This window comes from Pteronotus mesoamericanus, unplaced genomic scaffold (genome assembly GCF_021234165.1).
Source record: "Pteronotus mesoamericanus isolate MK-2021 breed Mesoamerican mustached bat unplaced genomic scaffold, CSHL_Meso_final contig_246, whole genome shotgun sequence".
Classification (NCBI taxonomy): Eukaryota; Metazoa; Chordata; class Mammalia; order Chiroptera; family Mormoopidae; genus Pteronotus; species Pteronotus mesoamericanus.
Window position 1 is genome coordinate 3613128 of NW_026555104.1, and position 24573 is coordinate 3637700.

General features: G+C 41.0%; 1 protein-coding gene across 5 annotated transcripts in view; it reads left to right on the top strand.

Moving 5' to 3' along the window:
- MAP2K6 (mitogen-activated protein kinase kinase 6) overlaps positions 1-24573 on the top strand; it is a 94585-nt gene that overhangs the window by 58173 nt on the left and 11839 nt on the right. For 3 of the 5 annotated variants that reach the window (XM_054573105.1, XM_054573106.1, XM_054573103.1), the window contains exons 2-10: positions 6850-6916; positions 13764-13812; positions 14411-14524; positions 15932-16051; positions 16851-16967; positions 17558-17609; positions 20126-20253; positions 21090-21167; positions 22266-22405. In XM_054573105.1, coding sequence (XP_054429080.1) covers positions 6850-6916; positions 13764-13812; positions 14411-14524; positions 15932-16051; positions 16851-16967; positions 17558-17609; positions 20126-20253; positions 21090-21167; positions 22266-22405 — 865 coding nt within the window. Of the gene's footprint in view, positions 1-6603; positions 6762-6816; positions 6917-13763; positions 13813-14410; positions 14525-15931; positions 16052-16850; positions 16968-17557; positions 17610-20125; positions 20254-21089; positions 21168-22265; positions 22406-24573 lie in introns of those variants that run through there. The other 2 variants (XM_054573107.1, XM_054573104.1) reach the window with 2 other exon arrangements.

The following is a 24573-nucleotide window of genomic DNA, read 5'->3' on the forward strand; positions in this document are numbered from 1 at the left end:
TCCCACCCCACCACGTTATTTTGAAGGACGTTCTAGAATCATGTTATTTCATCTGAAGACATTTCAGTATTTATCTCTAAAACATGAATGCTGTTTTTAAACCTAACCAAAACTCAGTGGTGCATTTTGCAAAGCTCAAATGCATCACTAAATTTTTTTTGCAAAGAGTTGCTGTGCTTTTTATTTTAAAGTGGTATTTTTATCACTCTTACGACGACATTTCCTTTTGATAAAGACTCATGAATGAAGCAGCGCATAAATGAGGAAGGAGATGAGCACAGACACAGGGGGATTTCCCGTCTAACCGCCGCCTGCCTCCTACCTTTGCTCTGGGCTCAGACCACAACTCCGAGGGCATTGGCAGTGATTTGCTTTTAGGTTCTTTCAAGAGCACTTAGCATCAGATTGTTAACGTGACAAAACAAACTTCAGTGCTACTTGGTCTAAAAAAAAGAGCTTCAATCACGTGGAACTGTAGGAAGACCCTAGGAGGGAGTGTTTTCAGCATTTAAAGATGACCGTGGGGAATGAGCTGCTTCCTACCGCTGGCTCGTTTATTCTCCTCTGACACACCGAGAGGCCCTTTGTGTCCCTCACCAATTCTTTATCCGCGTCTCATTATCTCCAAATGTTCCGCCCCTATTCTCATGTGTTCTCCTTGTTTCCCTGCCTCTCTTACTAATTTTCTATTTCTCTGATTGTCACTCCTTGATCTCCACATTCCACACCCCCCCCCCCCCTTAGGCTCCGTTTGTCTGCTTGAAATCTGCCACGTCCCTCTGGCATCTCATACGTAACCGTAACACATTGAAATTGCAGTTCCTCATCTGCCTTCTCCCACCACCACCCCAGCTGGCCGGCCTCTCTTTTTTCACTTAATTCTATCTGGGTATGGAAAAGCCAGACTATGACTACTACTAACTACTATCACTACTACTACCTACTATCACCTACAAAGTATTACTGCTAACTACAACATCTACTATGACTACTAGTAACTACTATTTCTTACTATTACTACTATGCTTCTGATCTTTTATACCTCTTACCCAGCAAATTATCAGAATCTATAGATTTTGCCTCTGAAAAGTGTAAGTAGCTTATTTATGAGCCGATTGCTGTGGTCTCTGCCTCTTATTTCTTGGGTTTAATGCTTACTCTGTACATGGGCAAGGCATAGGATATGGCTTTGAAGAGCTTGTATTCTAGTGGAAGAGATGGGTGACTAGATAGGTTCATTCAGTGCAGGAAGGGAGACTTAAAGCTCTGTCACATGAAATGTGACCACATAGATGAGGGGTGTTCAGTGCATTTTTTGTGTGTGTGTGCAAGCCTTCCTAAGGAGAACATGTCTGAGCTGAGTGTTGAAGTCTATCAGTGCAGCAAGGTGATAAGAGCATTCCAGGGAAAATATTAACAAAGACCTGGAAGCTTAAAACACTGAAGTGTCAGCCCTGGCTGGTGTGGCTCAGTGGACTGAGTGCTGGCCTGTGAACCAAAGGGTCACTGGTTCTATTCCCAATCAGGGCACATTCCTGGGTTGCGGGCCAGGCCCCCAGCAGGGGGCACAGGAGAGCAACCACACATGATGTTTCTCTCCCTTTCTTTGTTCCTCCCTTTCCCTCTCTGTAAAAATAAATAAATAAAATCTTTTAAAAAATTAAAAAATAAAAAAACACTAAGGTATGTATACGTGGGCTTGTGTGTGTATATGTGTGTGTGTGTACCACAGTTTCAAAACATCCTGCAGATAGTAGATGAATCTTGTTATATATATAGTTTTTAAACATACAGGACATGACATGACACTCCTCTACTTGAAAAGCATAGATAACTTCTCTTATACCTGAAATTTAAAAATTATCAATTGCAACCTTTCAGTCTCTGGGCAAAATTGCTGTCACAATGGAATTTATGTGGGGAAGTTAGATAATAAATAAGCAATAAATAAATACATAAATGCAAAAATAAAGTACTTCGAGACTGGGAGAAAAGGTAAGAGGAATAGAAATGGAAGATGGTCATGGAGATCTATTTTAGACACAGTGGGCATTTTAAACTAAAATGGCAGAGATTTAGCCCTGGCCAGGTTCAGCTCGGTGGAGGAGCATCATCCCATACACCAAAAGGCTGTGGTTCAATCCCCAGCTGGAGTGCAAACAGGAGGTGAGCTGATGGATGTTTCTCTCTCACATCAGTGTTTCTCTTTCTCTCTCCCCTCTCCCAACCCACCTGCCCCTGCTCGACCCCCAACTCCTTCCTCTCTAAAATCAGTGAACATGTCCTTGGATGAGAATTGAAAAAAACAAATAAATGAAGTGAGATGTTGGAGATTCCGTAAAATTGCACTAAGTTCATTTTTTGTGCAAGATGCCAGAATGTAAAAGCTGGCACATGTGGACAGTGACCCTTAATGAGCGTTCAGGGAGATCTGGGAAGGTTTTGCGGGGTGTGCGGCAAGTGAGGTGAATTGGGAAGGTTCAGTTCCCATCCACAGGGAACCCAAAGGTAAAGTCAAGACTCATCGGCCTCCTTGAAATCAAAATGGCCACACACTTAAAAGTGAGCTTTGCAGCTTTCCTTCTCTAAATGTTATGTAACCCCAAAGAGATCTGGCATGCTGGTCGGAGGCTCAGTGGTCGGTGGGGTCCAGTGTTTGGGTCCCGGGAGCGTGAGTGCCCACGTTCGTGTCCCTGTGGCGGAGCCGGCGGTCTCCCTGCACTCCCTTCCCTCTGCGCTGCTTCATTTGTTGCTTTGCATCCGATCATTGCCACTGAATAACATAGAATGTCACTTCTCTGCTGATTTTTGTGCCAGCATCCCTTGGAACTTAAGCCTAGATGCAAGGATTAAGTAGAGGGCAGCCAAGGCCTCCAGGTTGCCAGTCAAGTAACTGGCAACCCCATTCACATTGGGAAACAGATTTTTAAAATAAATTTGGCACTGGAAGCAATGCCATCCTTTTGTAAGGCTGTGTCAATAATCATAAACCCTCATAATTATACCCCCCAAAACGTCAGCCAAGCTGACAAATATTTGGGTGTCAGCATATCCTCACGATGCCACCTTCTGTTGACCCTGTGGGATTCTCTTGCTGTTTGGGTTGGCATGGGAGCACGACCTTCTGTTTTATGTAATAAGGCACATGAGAGAAGCCCTTTGTGCTTGGCCTCTCTGAGTGGGTGCTGAGCAAGAGGTCTGTGTACCCCATCATTTTCGGTACAGGCAAAGCTCGCGAACATTTCTGTGGCCTGGTAATGTTTTCTAACGATGGGCACGGTTTGTTGTTGTTTTTTTTTTCTTTTTCCCTAGTGCCATTTTGCTCCAGGCCAAGATCATGATGACCTAACTTTGGTTTAAGATGAATTTTACAAAAATGTGTGTGTGTGTGTGTGTGTGTGTGTGTGTGAGAGAGAGAGAGAGAGAGAGAGACAGAGAGACAGAGAGAGAGAGAGAGAGAGAGAGAGAGAGGTGTGGTGTAGGGGGGAACTGCAGTGTTTTCAGAGAAAACAGGCATGGGTGGGACTTGGGCACATGTCATATAGCTGTGCATGTGCTCAGTGAGGCCCAGAAGGCTTACCCTTCTCAGATCGCACCAATACAAGGGCAAAGCTTGTCGAGAGCTCCAGAAATCAACAGAATTTTGTCTTTCTGAGGAGGCTTGTGGCTAGCAGGAAACATAATATAGAGCCTGTGTTCTGATATGTTTTTCAATTTTTGCTTTAGAAGATCAAGGGAAAAGGCCATTTAACACTATCGGCCACTTAGCCTTATTATTCATATTGCTCCCTCATTAATTTTTTATAACACAGTATTAAATGTTAGCGTCAGGGGTTGGCGGCCTTGCTAGGGAGAACAGATTGCTTTGAAATCAACACAGCTGGAAACTGACCGCATATTGTTTTTCTTTCTTTTAAGAAATGAAAGAGGCATTTATAGAAGGGCCGGAGAATGCTGTACTGTGCAGAATTACTTTATAGATTTATTCTGCCAAGTCTGGTTAATGATTAATGTCACGCCTCGCTGTCCAAATGGGCCCACTTCCCTTCCCTCTTCCTGAAGTGGCAGCTTCCCGGGAACAATAAACTCCCGGAGGTTGCTGTGATCCTCACTTGAGGAGGGGGAGGAGTCTGTTCAGAGCCGCTTTCCCGTGCTAAGGAAAGAATGCCTTCCGTGGGGTTCTCACAGGCTAGCCCTCCTTGCAGCCTTGAAAATCTCATGAGAGCCACTCCTGCTGGCTTCTCACTAGGCTGCGTTTTCTGCGGTGGGCTCGTAAGTGATGGAATGTTGGTGTGTGGGCCTGTGATTTTTGTTTCATGTGATCTACTTTTAAAAATGAAGGCAGGGTATTTTCTAACCATGTAATTCAACTAGGTTTCGTGTCTCCTGGAACTTTTCTTCTTGCCGTCGGAAGAGAACTAGGGGCCTTCTCTTCTCACACCTCGAAGACATTATTGCTGCTTTGGTAACTTGTTCCATTGGTCTCTGTGCCAAAAGGCTTCTCTCTCTTTCTCTTATTTACTGTTTCTTTGTATAGATGTGTTAGTGGTTCGTTGAGTTATAGTGTAATAATTGATTGCTATTAATGAATAGCTAATAAGTCATTGCTGTGGTATAATAAGTCATTGCTATGTTAAAGTTTTGTGAAGGAGGTTTTCTCCATAAATAGCTATTTCTTTTGACATCTATCTTGTAGGAGATGAGTTAGAAATGAAGAAGAGAGAGATGTAGGAATTGAAGGGTAATTCCTCCTTTTGGTTCACTGAAATGGCAACTGGAGAGCCTTATTACAAGTAAAATAGTTTTTACTTTAATTTTGTTTTGTCTTGTTTTGTTTTGTTTTATCTTTAGAATGTCAAGGGAATTATGGGTTTGTATCTGTTGGGATTACCTGAATTACCTGTCAGCTGTATGGGCATATGTACCTAGCTGTCTGGACAAATTGAATTTGTTATTCACTGCTACTGGAATATCTCATTTAAAATAGCATTTCCCATCTATTTGACTGAGGCCCATAGATGGGAATTAGGTCATATATCTGGTTTTTGGACTCTTACAATCAGATCTCACACTTAGTATTTTTCCTGGTACACGGTACAGCTTGGTGTGCTGTCAACAGCTGACACTAACTTGGTAACATGTGCTAAGTGGCCACCTGAGCTCCAGGAGTAAGAAAGTAAATGGTGAGTTTTGAATCTTATAAAATGTATAGATAAACCCAAATGAGGAGGGAGCGGAGGAAACTGTGATCGCGAAGGTGGTCCTAAAAGGCTTTTTTTCCTCTGGCTTTATATAACTTGGCAGAACTGAACATGATTTTGGATTTTGAATGCATGGGGGGAAAAGACTCAAGTATGCCTTACACTGAGTTTTAATAATATGGCCAATTTTGTTCTTAAGTTTCTTACATGACTTATTCATTAATATGACTGTACAAATTCTTTCTCTGAATGATTATAATTAACGGCTACTTAAGGTGTCTCAGTACTTTTTCCTATATTATCTCATTTGGTTCTCATATCAGTCTAATAAGGCAGGTATTGATGTGACTCCCCCACTTTACAGCTGAGGATATGGAGAGTCAAAGTGGCTCTGAGGTCACTGGGTGAGGCGAAGAACACAACGTCAGCTTTTTTTTTTTTTTTTAACTCAAAATGCCACACTCCCTTCACTGCCACCGCCCACCCCCCCCCGCCCCCCCGCCCCCGCCAGGTCATCTCTAAACTCCTTCCGTTGTGAAACAGTGAAAAGAGCTTTGACCTCGGGTCCAGAGACCCAGATTCTGATTCTGACTGGGTCGTAGCTGGCTCTGTGATGATGAGCAGTCCCTGGAGTCTTTGGAAGTCATTTTCCGGCCAGCAGGTTACAATATTTGATTTCTTAACCTCCTCTGCAGCCTCGGAATCTCTGCCCAGGACCTTGTCCGGGGCCGGTGTCAGCACTGCACGCCACCGGCAGCGCGCAGGGGAGGCAAGGAGCAAAGTGCGACCCCGGGCGTTCCATCCAGCTCGCTTTGGCACGAAGAGACACACGGGATCTCTTTAGAGGAGGAAAATCCCGAGCCCTTACATGCCTCTTTTCTCTGATCTGCTTCCTGAGCTGGCATTTCTCAGTCTGTTCTTTTTTACTCATCAACAAAAGTATTTGAGCCAAGCTGTCTTGTGGTTTCAGCCCAGGGATGAACACATCAGTTACGTGCCCATCTGGCTCCCAGAGCAGCGATAACCTCCTTGCATGAGCCCATCTGTTACCTTAATCCTTTTTGGAACAGGGCACATGTAAATAAATATTATTCTGTTCCTCCCTTAGGTGTCTCAGCTTCTGGCAGGTGGTTGAGAATGGGCAGGGCAGATGGTGGGAAAGTATTTTTAATTTTACCTCCATAGTTAACTCCGTCAGTTGTTCAAAGATCAGTTTAGAAAATTGTGAGATACTGGGATCAGGGTGACTACATTTGACAGACGTTAAAAAGAAAAAAGGAACTATAACCCACACCGTCTACCATTACCATCGCTGTGCACAAGAGAGAACAGAGACAATGGAATGACAGAATCTCATCAGGGAGAAGGGCCAGGTCTTCCGAGGTAAAGAGAGTTGGCATTCTTATACTGGCATTTTTACCTGCGACTGGTGAAAACCTCACCCATGACCACGGTCTGCCTTTGGGAAGCTCTGTTCAGCCTGGTGCTTGGGTGCTTGTCCCTCGCAGACGTGGGTGGCAAGTGCCATTCTGAACAGGGTGATGAGAGCTCCGTTTCCAGGTCAGCCCTTTCCTTCTGCTGCCATCTCTGTCCCTTCACTAGTGCTGTGATGCAGACCTTAACTTTACCTTTGTGTCTTTCCTTACAGGCAAGAAGCGAAACCCTGGCCTTAAAATTCCAAAAGAAGCATTTGAACAACCTCAGACCAGTTCCACGTAAGTTGGCAAGATCATCTTCTTCATCCCAACACTTGTTCCTCATAGATGTCTGGGCAATGGGGTTCATTTGAGGGCTGCTGAGCAGTACCTTGACTGTGGAGATAGCCGTTAGAAGGAAGAGCCCTTTGAAGGGGAAGCCATGTGCTTACTGTTCTGAGAGCTGAAATAATCACACTCTGTCAGTCAGTCTATCCTGAATGGGTAGCTTTGAACTCAGTGTCTCATGTTACTGGTTGGCTGACAATCGATTGTCACAAATGCGTCTGGCAGATGGGGCCCTCTGTAAATCCAGAAAGGTCCCTGGATGTGGACTTTTTACCTTTGCCATATAGATTGGAGCAAACAAGTAAATCACTGTGAAAGCTACCCCTATAAAACTTAGGTTGAGATGGAAAATGGTATTCGGTGAGGACTCAGCATGCTGCCACCTAGATCCTATCCCACATAAACAGAAGGCAAAATGAGGTAAAGGAACACTTTTTAATTAGCTGAGGCTTTGGCCCATGCCCCAAGTGAGCTGAAGTTCTGGTGAAGCAGGACACCCTCTCCCTGAGGTTTACCTTGAGTGCTACTTTTTCACCAACAGACTTGCAGTTGCCCCAGCACTATTTGTTGAAACGGCTGTTCCTCCTCCATTTACTTGCTTTTGCTCCTGTGTTAAATATTAATTGTGCATGTTGTGTGGCTCTATTTCTGGGTTCTCTAGTCTGTTCCACTGATCTGCATATCTGTCCCCCTGTGACTATCACACTGTATTGATGACTACAGCTATATAGTAACCTTAACATTGAGAAAAGTGATTCCTTCCACTTGGGTCATCTTTTAAAAAGTTATTTTGGCTTTTTAGGGATTTTTTCTTTTCATGTAAGTTTTAGAATAAGGTTGTCTATGTCTTCAAATAAACTCACTGAGATTTTGATAGGAATTGTGTTTAATCTATAGGTCAATCTAGGGAAAATGATCTTTTACGACATTGATTCTTCCAATCCATGAACATGGTAAATTTCTCTAAGTATTTAGATTATTTTTTAATTTTCTTCATTATTTTATGGTTTTCATCATAAAGATTCTCTATGTTAGGTTTTATACTTAAGGATTTTATTTTTTTGGGGGGGGGAGCAATTATAAATGGTATTCTATTTTTGATTTTGGTTTCCACTTGTTCATTGTCAGTATAGAGAAATGCAGCTGTTTTTTCTGTGTTGATCTTGTCCTGTGATCTTATTAAACTCACTTATTAATTCTAGGAACTTTTTGTAGATTTCTTAGAATTTTGTATATAGACAGCCATGCCTTCTACAAAAAGAGATAGTTCCATTTCTTCCTTTTCAAACAGTATTTGTTTTAACCTTAATTTTCTTACCTTGTTTCAGTGGCAAGAATGTCCTGTACTGTGTTAAATAAGATTAGTGGGAGCGGGCAAGCTTGCTTTGTTCTTCATTTTAGAGGGAAAGCATTTAATCTTTTACTGTAAAGCATGATATTAGGTTTTTGTAGATACTGTTTATGAGGTTGAAGTGTACTGAGAGTTTTTATAATGAATGTTTGTGAATTTTATTGTATGATTTTTTTTGTGCATCAGCTGATACAACCATAGATTTTTCTTCTTTATCCTGTTGATATGGATTAAATTGATGGATATTTAAAATATTGAACTAGACTTGCATACCCAAAATAACTCCCCCTCAGTTTTAGCATATTGCTATATTATATATTGTTGTATTTGATCTGCTAAAATTTTGTTGAGGATTTTGTCTAAGTTTATGAGAGATGTTGGTCTGTAGTGAGTTTTTCTTTTTGATGTGCACTATTATTTTCTGGCTTTGGTAATAAGGGAATATTGGCCTAATAGAATGAGTTGGTGAAAGTTCCCTCTTTTTTCTGGCAGATACTCTGTAAAATAAGTGTTAACATCTTTGAAAGCATTTTGAGATAAAATTGACATATAACATTATCTTAATTTCAGGTATACAGCATAGTATATAAATATATGCAATTCTTTTTAAAAATGTTTTCTAAAATTCTCCAGTAAAACAAAATGGGCTTGCATATTTCTTTTTCTGGAGTTTTTAGCTGCAAATTCAATTTCTTTAATAGTTATAGGAATAGTCAGCTGATCATTTTCATCATGGATAAGTTTTGGTAGTTTGAAGTTTTCAAGAAATTGATCCATTTCGTTTAAGTTGTTGAATTAATTAGAATAAAACTCCTCGTAATATTTCCTAAATATCCTTTTAATGGCTATAAGATATGTTGTGCTATCCCATTTCCCCCCCTGATATTGGTGATCTGTGTTTTCTCACTTTTCTTTGTCAGTCTTGCTAGAGATTTATTAATTTCATTGATTTTTTTTTTAAACCCAATTTGACCCTGGCCAGTGTGGCTCAGTCAGTTGGAATGTTGTTCTGTAACCAAAAAGTTGCAGGTTTGATTCCCGGTCAGAGCACATGCCTAGGTTGTGGGTTTGGTTCCCCATTTGGGTGCGTATGATCCCCAGTCTGGACTCGTGTGGGAGGCCACCAATCAATGCTTCTATCTCTCATCAGTGTTTCTCTTTCTCCCTTCCTCTCTTTCTAGAAGCAATGAAAAAATGTCCTCAGGTGAGGATAAAGAGAGAACCAACTTTGTTTTCTTTCTTCCTATTTTCATTTTTATTGATTTCTGCTCTGTATGTTTTTCTTTGGGAAAACCTTTCAACTCTTCCCAAAGTTCAACCTTTCAACTGTCTTATATTACTTCCCTTTAAAATTTTTATTCTTCGCCTTCTAATTTATATTAATACTCTATATTTTATAAATTTTTGAAAACCACTATAAATCCTTCCTTCCTATAAACAAATGAATAAAAACCTATGCAAGGATAAAAGTAGTTTCTCTATGTTGCCTTTCTCTCATGTGTAGAATAAACTTTGAATATCTTTACTATTTCACTATGTAAAGCCAAGAGTACCACTTTGTTATTGCAGACTATACCACTTTAGCTCATGTAGAGCCTTGTTATTATAATTGTTCTTTTAATACTTAGGCTTAAATTTTTACTCCTAAAGAAATAGCTTCCACATTGTGACTTATTCTTGGCAATTTTTTGAGGTTGTCTTGGTGACTCTTAGCAGTTATACCCTGCCTCATTCTGCTGTACTACACAAAAATAAATAGCTTGGGACAGAGCTCCATTCTCTTTAGTTCCACATGTGTGGTCCCTCTGCTTGAGCTTTTCCTTTGAGTAACTGATGCCAATGTGTCTTTGACTCAGATTTCTGAGCTGTCCTCGCACTTGATTGGCAGTAACTGATTCTAAATTGATTCTGTGCCAGTCAGTCTCCTTTCATTTAACCCTCACAGGAAACTCAGGAGGCAGTTACTATTACTTTCACCTTATAAGTCAGAAAACAGATTGTAAAAGGGTCAGGTATCTTGCTCAAAGCAGTTGAGCATAGGCTTGTGGGTAAGACTTCAGGCTCTGGTGCTAGAATGCCAAGCTTTGTATTTGGGATCTAAACTTCACTAGTTGAAGAGCTGAAGCAAATTACTTAACCCTGCTAAGACTTATTTTCCCCTTTGGAAAAACAGGAATAAACCACAATGTAGTTGCTATGAAGATTAGATATCATAATCCATATAAAGTGTCCTAGAGCCTGTTCTACTGTAATTTCCCAATGAAAATAGCTCCAAGTGTTGCTGGTATTATTATTACTCCACCATTATTAAGTGGAAGAGCTGGCATACAAATTCAAGGGCTCTCTGATTCTCAAGTGTGTCCTTTTAGCCACATATTAGACCGGTAGAGGCTGTGGCCAAACAGTTCCTGGCTGTGAAGTGAGTGGCAGGATCTCCCACTTCTGCAGTTGAGAAGACTTTATGGCGCAGCTCTGGGTTCTAATCTCACCATCTCTTTGAATGACCTTAAATTATTTTGTCTGTTTCAATGTCAATTCTTCCCATTAAAATAGAAATAATAATACCGCTAAGGACTGTGAAAATTAAAGATGATATTTTATATCAAGGGTCTAGCCCAATCTCTGGCCCAGGTAGATGCTTAATAAATATTATTGAATAGAAGAACAATTGTAACAATAACCAGTGAACTGATCATTCATGCAGTATTATAAATAAATAATTCAAATATGCCAAAGCTGGTTGTTCAAAGAAAACAATAATACTCGGTGCCCTTTGGAATACCTCCCAGGGAAGAAATTTTGTAATAAGCTTTGTTCTTTCCCCAGTGGACTAAAATACTGAATAAGTGACAGAGGACATCCACCCACAGTATAAACCTCCTACAGAGACTCAGTGCCCTAGGCAAACTTATGTGCCCAGCCTTGAACAGAAAACAGCCTCAACTAATCCAGTACGTTCTGTCAGGCGTGGCTCCATCATCTGATGCTATTGGCAGACCTGATGAGCCCTATGGCCTGAAGCTTGGGTGGACTGATCACTTTCATTAGAGAAAGACTGGGTGTTGAGAGCAGGTTCCTTGAATTCGGTCAGACTTGGATTGGAATAATGGGTTTACTACTTGGGAGCAGGTTAGCCAAACTCATTTGGAACAAGGGAATAATGGTAGTCACAGGTAGGGGGGTGTGTGTGTGTGTATGTTAAATAGTTCACAAGATGCAGGTAAAGCACTTAACCTTGTTTTCAGCATATGTCCTTTCCTCCTTAGATCAAGACTGAGAGTCAGGTGATGTGAGTTATATTTTCAGCTCTGTTGAGGACTGTGACTTCAGCAAATCACTGAGTTTTTCTGTGCTTCATTTTTCTCAGCCTGGGAAATGGCACAAAACCCTCCTATTAGGTAGAGGTATGATACAAAATTTGTACAAAGCTGAAGTCAGCAAACTTTTTTGCAAAAGGCCAGAGAGTAAATATTTTAGGCTACCTGGGCCACAGGGGCCTCTGTTGGATAGTCTTTGTTGTTTGGTTTTTTATAACCCTTTAAACTTGTAAAAATTCTTAGCTGGGCCACAGGCTGTACTTTGCAGAGCCCTGGTATGAATACTAGACGATCAGACCTGGAAGAGGTCTTAGCCAGCACCCTCATTGGGTGACAAGAAAACAGAGGTAGCCCCAGATACTAGTGACCTTTCTGTTGCTTCTGTTGCTTTTAAAAGGAAGAATGCTGAACAGTTGCAAAGGATTTTTTTACTGTTTATATTAGTCACATGTTTCAAGTAATATTTATCTTTATTTCAAAGTTCCACTGCAATTAGTATGAAAAAATAGTGACAACTGAAGAAAAATAGCTTTGGAGATGTTAGGAATGAGAAATCAGATTTTTACTTATTTTAATTGCCCTGGAAAGTGTTTTTGAAGGAAGAGTCCCTGCTCTTTCTTCAAGATATATAAAAACATGGCTGCCACATATATGTGTACATTGTGTGGATGTTGTGTGCGTGCTTTCTACTCTCTCCCTACCCCCCCCCCCCCAGGCCCTGGTTTTAAGTTTGTATAGAAAAGCTTATTTTATGTATTCTGTGTATTTCAAAAGGATTTTGAGGTGAGAGAAGGCTCATCATTAAAGCCTGAGATTCATGTTTATATCTGTGTTTATATTTCTACGTTTCCCTCATGGTTTTCTTCATTTATTTAGTTTCGGCAGAAGAGGTAGAATTATAATACATTAGGATTGGGAAAAGTTGTTATTGGCAAGGGATTCTTTTCTCTCTTCCTTTCATCTTCCTTCCCTTCCTTTTCCCCTTGTATTTTTCTAGAGACAGTTCTGGCACAGAATGTCCCTCAGTTGCTTTATTATTTGGCCGTATTAACAGTATGTTTTTTGGCATATACTACTTGTGTCATGATGCTTTTGGTGCATTTATTTCAGGAAAAATGCTTTTCTAGGCTCCTCATTAGGTGCACAGCCAAAATCAAACATCTTTCTGTTGAGTGGCTTAATATCAACCCAGGCAGCACTGAAGCAGTAGAAATAAATACACAGGAGGCGACTGTGCTCTCTCTTACAGAGACAAAATGAGCAGACCTCTGGCTGCCGAGATGACCTTGGATAGGATGCACACAATGTAGAGAAGAAGTGCCACACCTGAATTTGACAGCCTGATAGAACAGAGAGTATTCTGACCTGAAAATCAGGAGATCTAGCTTAGGTGTGACCTTGGATGTCAGTTCACCTCTCTGGGCCTGTTTTCTCCCTTTCTGTAAAGGCAGGGACTGGATGGATATCAAATTCTATGGTCTGTGAATTTTGTGGATTTAGATAACCATTCGTAAGTTATTGGGTTTTTTTAAACAGCTGTGGAAAAGGTGGGAGGTTAATTGGGCACATTGGTGTTCATGGATGAAAAAAGGCTTGAGGCTTACTGGAATAATGTATCTATATAATATATGCATATGGCTTATATTTTTTGGGTATTTACTGTACATCAGGCATTCTGCTAAGCTCTTTACTTGGAATAGTTTATTGAATACTCCATGAGGTAGGTATGTTAATATCCTCACAATAAAGAAAAAATAGATCTCCGGCTGGGTAGCTCAGTGGGTTAGAGCATTGTCCTGATACACCAAGGTTGTGGGTTCAATCTCTGGTCAGGAAACATACAAGAATCAACCAGTGAGTGCACAAATAAATAGAACAACAAATCGATGTTTCTCTCTCCCTTAAATTAAAAAAAAAAAAAAGCAGAAGAAATGGAAGCTCAAAGAGGTTAAATAATTTAAAGCCAAATGTATTTTATTCCAAATATTACACTGTTTACACTTTGCTGCTGCTTTATTTTATTCAAAAACCCCCTTTCCATTTATGAGGAAAAATCCAGTTGCATATGATTTGGGAAGGACATTTTTGACAAAAATCTCATGTTTTTTTGTTTTCCCCCTTTTCCCCTTAGGCCACCTCGAGATTTAGACTCCAAAGCATGCATTTCTATTGGAAACCAGGTGAGGAAAGTCACATTGGCCAGTTCATATCTTAACCATTTCATGTGTATGCGTTCTGACTGCCCACTGAAAAATCTGAAAAATTTCTTTTCTGTAACATGCTGTGAGGGGGTGGGTCAGAAAGTTAGAATTTAAATAGAAGTAGTATATGGAACTCTTGATATTTTTGAATGTGGAATTGAAATCAGGCTGCTGTGGTCTTGACGAAAGGCATTTGAGGAGAGGAGATGCTTCTCTTTGGGGACAGGCAGTATTTCTCAAAGCCCAAGTATGGATCTAGTCACCGTAAGTCAGTACATGAGTTACACATATATTGGAGGAGGCATGGCTGATGAACTGCAGTGTAGACACCTTCAACTGAGCACTGTGAAAGCTCAGTTAGAGTTGTGTCTCTGTATTGGCTGTGACAAGCAAGTGGCAGGCTGTGGGCCTCTAAACATCTCCTGACACTTTGCTTTCAGTGGCTGCTTGGAAAAGCTCTGAGACCAGCAGCTCCGAAATAACCCTTGGAACATTGAGAGAAACCAGAGAGAGAACAACATAGCCTATGTTGAGTTTATTTTCCTTTTTCCTATTGCATTGTTTTTCTCTCCTGCAGAATTTCGAGGTGAAAGCAGATGACCTGGAGCCTATAGTGGAACTGGGACGAGGTGCATATGGGGTGGTGGAGAAGATGAGGCACGTGCCCAGCGGGCAGATCATGGCAGTGAAGGTAGAGTTGACGTTCTCCAAATGTCTTCTATCTGTGGTGTTTACATTTGTCCGCCCCAGTTGCAAATCAGTTCTCTTCATAGAAACAAAACAATATCCAATGGGGTGACACAGAGGAGATTATTTGTAGGGAACAGATTGCCCTCCCAATGTGTGGAAAAATACCATGTTTTGCTGTGTATAATGCACACCCATGTTTTTAGCCCCAACTTTCAGGGAAAAACATAGATAATGAATTAGTATTATCAATGTATAATGTGTATCCTTATTTTTCCCTCAAAAGTTTGAGCAAAATGTGAGCATTACACACAGCAAAATATGTACTTCCTTACTGTCATCTAATCCTGGGTCACATTAAAATTACCTTGATTGTCTCGAAGTTCTTGTTGTTGTTGTTCCTATTGGTTGTTTAAATTAGAATCCAAACAAATGTTCACATTTTGCAGCTGGTTATTGTGTCTGAAAAGCCTCTTTTATTCTATATTTTATTTCTTTTAAAGAATTGTCCCTGAAAATCAGGAAACAAGAATAGAGAGAACGATTGCCTGTTTGTGGAAAAAACAGAGGGTAAAATACATCTTGAGTGCATTTGCATAGTTTCTGCACTATAAAAAGAAATGTGTAATCATTGCATATTTCTTAAGTAGATGCTGGAAGGACCTTGGAGACTTGCCATCTCTAAATGAATTAATAGATTTGGGCCATTGTTGGGAATGTGGATGGTCAGATGACTTGGATCCCTTTGTTTTTAGAGAATGAAGATATTTTACCCTTAGTTTGTAGATTTTTCAGCTCTCCTGCAGACTCTTTGCCAAACAGACAAAAATATGAAAGCCCGGTATATACCATTCCTGTGATTTAATGAAATAATCCTATTTCTATAAGGCTACATTTGCTGATGTGAGAGGTTTCTCTTCTCTCAGAATCACGGAGATAGGAATGAAAGATTTCTCCATTTCTGTTAGATGCCTTCTATTTCCCACAGCTGTATCAATTCTTGCACAGTTGCTGTTTAATTCAAATATTCTTACTTGTTCCCAAAGAGGGGCTTTTGGCTTTTATTGTAGGACTCCAGATCAGCCACAGAGTAATTCATAACTGTGGCCTCTTTGCACTGAACAGATATAATAAATCAGATTGTTTTTGTAATTTAGAAATATATTACCAAATGCCTGCACATTTTCCAAAATATATTATCAGTTTCCTTTTAAACCAAGGATTATTTGGGAAATCAAATGCATAACTATCTTTCTTTTCTTTTGTCACAAATAGCTAATCACTTAAGGTGGATGTTCAAAAGGTTGTTGCTAGAAGTTGTGCCGTGGATTTTTCAGGATAGGTCCCTGCATTATACTCCGCTTCATGCTCAAAGCTGTAACCATTCATTTTTCCATGCATTCCTATTCAGCGGATCCGGGCCACAGTAAACAGCCAGGAGCAGAAAAGGCTACTGATGGATCTGGATATTTCCATGAGGACAGTGGACTGTCCTTTTACGGTCACCTTTTATGGTGCACTCTTCCGGGAGGTAGGTGATCCTTCGGTTCAAAGTCAAGGAGAACAAGAGCTTAAAAAGAAGCATCTCTAATCACATAGATGCTGTGCATGGTCATGGTGCTCTTTCTTGTTCGACGTGCCTCCTGTGGAGAGTTTTATGCTTTGCATTGATAACATGATGCCCTGGTTCAAAGTTGGCTGGAAATCATGGTATTTTCAAGCCCTTTTAAAGACAATGTGGCTCTCTTTCCCGCTTCTGTTTTGTTTTCTCTTTTAGCAGAACTGCCTGTATCAATTGTCTATAGACTGGTTGGGATAGAATCCTTAAAATCAGAAATATTCTGTCCCTTTGGCTATTTGCCGTACTTTATATAGCCTGTTTTCGTATCATACTGGCTTCTGTTTATCCGTTTGCTCTACCTCCACTTCTCACTTCGCTGCGCTACGATTATGATGCTTCCCCTTATTCTTAACCCAGCCTTTTGATGAACTCTGGCCAGTGCTCCATGTGGGAGGTCAGACGTGGAACAGGCTTGTACATCTAGCTTCTAGGGGGCAGTCACAGTTAGAGGTGTGGATTTCTGGGATTCTCTTGCTTGTCTTCATTAGTATTTTGATGTGGTCAGATGCCAGTTCTGCTTGGCTGTATGCTAGTATGCTCTTTGGAGATGATTTTGCTTGTTTATGAATTCCTTTGAGATCTTGAAGAGAAACTGTACATTTCCTCCAAAAACTCAAGAAAGAAGTAGTTCTTCCTGGTAGGTGTTCACTGTTTCCCCTTTTTCCCTTTTTCATCTCCTCTAACAACCTCTTACCCACTTGTTCTCCAGGGTGATGTTTGGATCTGCATGGAGCTCATGGATACATCACTAGATAAATTCTACAAACAAGTGATTGATAAGGGCCAAACTATTCCAGAGGACATCTTAGGGAAAATAGCAGTTTCTGTGAGTACATCATGAACCCTACAAGGACAACATGAGACATCCAGGCCCCTTGTGTCTCTGTGTCCCCAATATGAGGAAACATCCAGAACATGTTGAATGCAGTATGGGTAAACAAATGCTTTTCTCTCTGAGCACTGTAGAACAGTCCACCACTGACTCAGTGTGGTAAACTCTCAGTTCAAGAGCTTCTCAGCCATGTATTCATCTACTATGACTACACTCCTGGTGTCTGAATTCTGATTCTAGTTTAATTTTCATCTGAAGAATTTTTTTACACATTTGCTTACGACTAATAGGCATAGCAGAAAAAAAAATGAAATGGAATGAAGGTGTTTGCCATTAAAAGCTATTGAGGTTCAGGAGGATGGAGAGAAAAAATGCTACAGGCTAATGAAAAACAAGATGTGTGAGTGAGGAATATTCTGGTGGGTGGAGTTCAATTTGTGTGTCTTTCTGGAAAGGGCCACCACTATTTGAGAAAATAATTCAACTCGTGATCTTAAGTCACGGATGATAAACCTGGATATACTTATCATTCAGTTTCTCTCCAGTGAGAGGGGACATAAATCTGTCTTGTGTTTCTCTTGCAGATTGTAAAAGCATTAGAACATTTACACAGTAAGCTCTCCGTCATTCATCGAGGTAAGCATTCACAGAGCTTCCCTGGCTGTTCCTTTTTTAAAGTGTATTCCTTTTACTTGAGTTCTGTCCCGCAATGGATGGAAATAGAATTGAGTCAGGCAAGAGAACTAAGGGGTTTTCCCTTGGGACTGGATAGCAAATCAGATAATTAGCTGTTCTTAATTTTGTCCAAGGACATTAGAAGACCTGGACTTTATATTACACCTAAGTTGAATATAAAAAACCCGTTCCCAACCAGAGCTGTGTGATTACCACCCATGCACCATTTTAGCGAACAGAGCAAAAATTCATCCAGTGTTGGCTATCACCTGGGAGCTTGTAGAAAGCAGAACCATTGGTTGCAAGACCAGTTGACTATGCACGTTAACAAGATGGCTAGGTAATTCTTGTGCACATTAAAGTATGAAAAGTTCTGGTATAAAATGCAACATTTTCAGACAGCAGGAAACAGGATAAAATGAAAGAATTGGTAGATTTTTCCCTTCTATCTTTTCCTCCTTTCGTTTTTCCTTCCTGTGGATCTGTTATCCATCCACCCGTATATCCATTCTTCCATCTTTCATCAATCCATGTATCCACCCACTTACTCTGAAAATCATTTTCCCAGCATTATATAACACTATACTTTTACAGCACTGTAATAGATGCCCCGAGATTATCTGAGAAGAAAACATATTTTTATTAAAATTCTACAAAGGAATTCTTGATAGGGAAATAAGCAAATATATAGCAAACCCATGAACACACATCAGGGGAAGCACCAAATATGGAAGTAGCACAGGTAGGATATAGAACAAGGAAGTGATGCCCGCTGGTGATGGTCGTCCATGGGAGGTTCTTGAAAGGAAGCCGTTCAACCAGGCTTGCGGGAAAGTTAATGGAAAATATTGATAGCTAATAGGGCATTGTAATTGGGTAATTTCTGTATGCTCTGAGCATGAAATACTGTAAAATGCTTCCAAAGTGTGCCTATTGTTATTGTTATTATTAAAAATTGGAAAAATAGGAAAGAGGAAGAGAAGGAGAAGAAAGGGAAACAATCCAAATAGAAAGAAAAATGTAGATTATGAACAAAAGCGAACTGATTGTTAGGGGTTTATTTCAAAATTATGAAATATTTCATTCGTGTGAGAGAATGTATGTAAAATTAAAAAATAATGAAATGAAATTTGTATCCTTGCCATTCCACTGAAAGGGAAAATTATAAGACATAATTGTAAAAGTTTTTAGAATAACATTTTTTTCCTGATTACATATACTTTGAGAAAAGTGTCACAGAGAAACAGTTAACTATAATTTCTCTTTCTATCACCTGGACATACCAGCAGTTCATCTTTGTGGGGGTGGGCAGGTATATCTTTCCAGGCTAAAGGAGTCAGTAACACCCCTTCATCCACATGGATGTTCTGTGACCTGCCCCGTGGTCTGGAATGTCTGATTTTATGATGGGTTATGCTCTGTGACCTCTGGCCCACCTTTGGGAGGGGCTTCAATCTAAATTGGTTGATTTCATTTGGGTATATTGTTATGTCAGAGTATGACTTTTCATCCCGTGATCTATTATTCCTACACTAAATGTGCAATAGATCATTACAAACTGGGCTTTTAAAAATGACATTATTGTCATAACACAATATGAGATCTACTGTCATAACAAAATTTTAAGTGTAGTGTATAGTATTGTTCATTATAGGGACAATGTTGTATGAAGGGGGACCTGAAAAACCTGGAATTTATTTATAGAAAATTGTGTATTTATTCTTACATGTTTAAACTTTAGTCACCCTCAGGTACTCTCCATTTGATGTAATACACCTATCAAGACTTTATTTCCACTGCCCAAAACAGTTTTTGAACTCGTCAATTTTGAGGCCTTTTAGTGCTTTCGCTGTTTTTGTTTTACCTCTTCCACATCAGCAAAATGTTTCCCTTTGAAGACGTTTTTTCACCTGCGGAAACAAATACAAGTCGCTCTGGGCGAGACTGGGTGAACAGGGAGGGTCGGGCACAGGGGTCAGGCCACTGTTGGTCGAAAACCGCTGAACACTCAGCGTGGTGTGGGCGGGTGCGCTTGTAAATCAGCATCACGAAATGGGCAAATGTGTTGAAAGAGTCTTCAAAAAAAAAATCACTAAAGCTGAATGTAGCCTCTCACAACAACGCCAGCTGGTGCACTGATGCAGATGGGTTCCTAGAACACTCACCTGTACGACAAGGGACCCGCCCCCTAGAACATACTTCTGGGTTCTTTTGGGTCCCCTCCCTTGTACAGCGTATCTCTAGAACTTAACTCATTTTGCATGATTTAGAGTATGTATAATTTAGAGGGGCGTTAGATTCGGTAATAATTTTTTCAAGAATAAGAAGTATGTAACTGAATCAGGGATGGCATTTACTTTTATGCTGCGTGTGGGGAAAGCTGAGGGAGAAATGGAGATTTCAGGCCCTCTGGTGGTAGAGGAACGAATCTTCCAAGCAGGCTGGGACAATGGGCTCCTGGTTGTTCTCCCTTTCAGACGTCAAGCCCTCCAATGTGCTGATCAATACCTTGGGCCAAGTGAAGATGTGCGATTTTGGAATCAGTGGCTACCTTGTAGACTCCGTTGCAAAAACTATTGACGCAGGGTGCAAGCCGTACATGGCTGTAAGTACGTGGCTGGGGCGGCGTCTGCGAAGGCAAACCCTGCCAGGAGATAGGAGTTGGATGGCTACCGAGAGAAAATGGAAATGTGGCTAAGATGCAAAAGATATTCTGTATCACCTTTATTCTTAAATATTTCCTGTCTGAAATCTTTAGTTACTTGCTTCATCTATATTATTTTTTTTTTTAGATCAAGCAAAAAGGTATGTTGTTTGAAAAAAAAAGATGTAAATAATACAGCCCACACGGTTTCCCACACTGAGTTGCAGGAGAGTATTACCTTGTTTTTTGAGGACAGAACAATAAATAGAGTTTAAATTGCCCACATAAGTCATTAGGTCAGTTCTGAGAGAAGCTCATAGCTGTGAAGAGTCATTGCCATTAGCAGAGACCTTGGGACCCCTTTTCACTTAAAGGACTTCTCCTGTAGTCTATGTTGAAATGGACTTTTGCTGGAATTAAAAAACTTCTTGTCCCTGTTTCACTAAAAGTGTTTTAGTCTATTAACACCAGGAGGTAGCCCACTGACTTGCTGATTTTTTTTTTAACTGAGTTCTGGGCTATTGGTGTTTTTAACAAGGAATATTCTAGACTGGCAAAGTAGCTTTGTATCCTGTTTCTTCTGGAGGAAAATTGAAATTAGTTTTGAATTGGGAGGGGTCTTTGGTTTATTATAGTTTCCAAGACATTGATATTTATTGTAGTTAGTGAATCTTTTGGGAGGCAGTGTTTTAACAGCCTCAGACAACTCACTTGGTAGGCAGTGCTGTCCCTCACCCCCAGAGACTTTCTTGAGCTAAGAATGTCATCTCAGTTGTCTTTTTCTGTGTCCTTTCCAGCCTGAAAGAATAAATCCAGAGCTCAACCAGAAGGGATACAGCGTGAAGTCTGACATTTGGAGTCTGGGCATCACAATGGTAGCGTACGCTCACCATCACGGACCAGGAGGTTCTGGGCATGCACGGGAGTGGGGCGACCTTTGAGACCGAGAGGCAAATTCCCTAAATGCTGGCCTCAGGCATCTTTTCTGTGTGACATAGCAGGAGATTCTGAGTGACAGTCATTTGCAGGGTGGTATAGAAGAAACTGTGAACTGGGATTGGGCAAACCCAGTTTGTCTTTATTCCACCTCTAAGTAGTTGTATGCCCTTGAGGATGGATGCACATGGGCTGTCTCACTGTCCTCCTCTGTAAAACGAGAGGGTCTGACTGTAGTTCTTAATAGTTTTCTTAAAATTAAATTATTTTAATCAAGGTACAAGGACCCTGATAGAGCTGTTACCCACAGATGAGGCTTCTCGGAATTTGGTTATGATAGAAGTCTTGGCTGTGTAGGTCAGGTATAGCTAAAAGACATGACACAATAGAAAAATTTCCATAGGTACAGCCCTAAAGTTACATGATCAGTGCTTAGTTACTAACTTAGGCCATCATCGTTGTTCAGTGTGTCACCAAGGCCGGGAGCGCTCCATTGTGGTCCTGACTCTTTCCCAGGCTCGGCAGCTGATTAAGTCCTGTGAGCTGCTTCATGTTTCTGTCCAGAAAACATGGGGTCTTGTAACAGCAAAGTGGCCTTTACATCAAGTCCAAAGAAAGACCAGTCCTTTGGTCGTAGGTTGTTTTTAATTCATTCCAGCGGGAGACCTGCAGGTGGCAGCAGACGTACATAGCTCAGAAAAAGTCTTAGGATGGGAATCATTTTTCAGACTCAGCAATTGAAAAAACATGGTTGCTTTTCCATCCTCAAGTTCAAGACCGCTGGCTTGTAATTTTAAAGTGCTATAGTGGGTTTTGGTGAGGACCCAGTTTTAAATAGGCTTAGTCTTTGAAAGTCTCTAGCGCTAGAAACTGGGGAAAATTTGCTAGAGCACATATTCTTAGTTTATTTCCCCCTGAAGTTTTACTTGAACTTCACCATCGTTTTTTCCCACTGGTTCTCCTGGGAGAAAACCCAGCAGTTTCCATAAAGGACCCATGTGTAAGCTGCTGTCTTCCTGTTTCCTTCTCCCCTCTAGATTGAGTTGGCCATCCTTCGGTTTCCCTATGACTCGTGGGGGACTCCTTTCCAGCAGCTCAAACAGGTGGTAGAGGAGCCGTCACCGCAGCTCCCAGCAGACAAGTTCTCTGAAGAGTTTGTGGACTTTACCTCACAGTGGTAAGAGAGCCTCGCCTCCCAGGTGCCAGTGTTCAAGGAAGAGGAGTTCTCGTGAATATCCTCCATCGGGTGTAATCCATTATGCATACATTCATTCCAAAAGCATTTATGGAGTGCTTTGGGGAAACTCAGAGAAAAGGCATCAGGATAGGGTTTCTGATGGAGATATATCCTGAGCAGAGGCCCTGTGAGATAGTCTCTGAGTGAAAGGCAAGTAAGGGAAGGAAGGTATCTGAAGCAGAAGAAACATCCTGCATCCTGTCATAAAATGAGAGACTCCATTATGAGAGCTTGAAGCAACTGGATGTTGGTTAGAGCATAAATGAAAGACGGTGGGACCCACTGGAGGTTTCGAGGTAGGAAGTAGATAAGATGCAAAGAATGAGCCTGGATGAGAAGGGGGTGGCTAACTTCAGGGTGTTCCTTAGGTATCTAGAAGTCCTACGATAGTCCTAGTGGTTCGTAGGCTGTCTCCTACAGTGTTCTTGCTGACTGTGGATCTACGTGCTCATGATCATTTGATGGACAGCATCAGGGATCAGAGACAGGAATCTCAAGATGGTTGGAGAGGAAAGATAGAAGGAGCCATACTGATGCTGTAAACTACGGTCGTATCAAAATTGCCAGTAGAATCAAGGGAAGTAGGAGAGGGGATAGTTTTCTCCAGGAAATCTAGTGATTTCTGTCTGCACTGGGACCATGTTGCCTAATGTAACTTGATGCTCATGATCATTGCAAGTGATGCCGACAACAGGAAAGCACAAAATGGAACTGAGTCCGTTCATTGGGGCATCCTGCAGAGCGGGCCAGAATGGGGAGGAAGGGGAACTGGGCGGTGACGGGCCCAGCTGGGGCTCCCAGCACTGGAGCGCTGGGCTCTAGTACGTAAGGGCCCCTTACATTATGGGCTCTAGGATCCCTTCCAGTATGATGCTGGTTTCATCTTAATATGCACACCCTCCGGGCTGCCAATGTGTGTCCTCCTGTCTGCTTTCTTGGGCATGTGCCAGATATGGGGGCACACCTGTCAGGTTGAGATGGGCTCATGATTTTGCCTTCTGGAATCAAGAATTTTTTCTTTTCTTATCCAGAGGTCATGTAGGAAAAGGGATGAGTCATCTTGGAAAGTTCAGACCAGTCGTTCCCAAGAAGGGTGGTGAGGGTCTTAACTAGACAGGTCTTTTCATGCTACCCTCCTTATAACCCTTGTCCCCCCTGCCCCCTTTCCCCAAGATTCTGGGTACTTCAGAAAACTTTGTGAGAACAAAGCTGCTGTGAAAAGTTCTAGAAAGCTGACCTGCCTGTGGTGAATAAACAGTTTCATTCAATGGTTCTCAATTCTGGCTGCTCATGCACAAACCACGAGAAAGCTTTCCAGTGGACTGTGGTCTTCACCTGGGCTGCACCCTCAGAGACCCCGATTTCACTGGTCTGAATAGTAGTATTTTCCAAATGTCCTCAGGTCATTCCACTGCGTGGCTGGGATCAGGACCCCCATTTTAGAGCCATTAACCCAATGCTTTGTGTCTAGAAGCTGTTTTTCTTATACAATTTATTTTTTTAAAAAATCAGTTACATTTTTAGCAAAGTATTTCTTTCTCTTACTTAGAATTTCCCTTAAAGAATCAGAGTGTTAAAGCTATTCACAGAGATTTTAAAAATGAAAACCTTGAAAAATAAATGCTCTCCAATTTTAATGTGTGCACACGACCATGGAAATTCCCGATACTTGTATTATTGTTCTTTATATAGTGATCACCCTGTGCCGCCCCCCCAAGCCCCCACCCCGAACTCTCATTGTGTTTTCACTACTGCCCCTCCGAGGTCTCTGTTTCTCTTTTTTTTTCTCTCAATATTAGTCCAAGCTACTATATAGTTCATAAATTTCAAAATTATGAGCCATAGACATTTTCCAGCTTTCCTGGAACTGTCAGTTCTGCTAATATTGTTAATTCTGTTTCATTTTATTCACACTCAAGTCAGCTAGTCTTGCTTCCTTATGGGATTTACTAAAAGTCAGGGAGAGAGAGAGAGAGAGAAAACTTGAAATCACAGCATTGAAATTGTCAGAGAATGTTTTTCTTCAGACTGTTGGTGCTATAGAACCGGTACTGAAGAGTATCAGTGTGTAAAATGGAGTCATTTTGCTGGTATGGGAATTGGAAAGT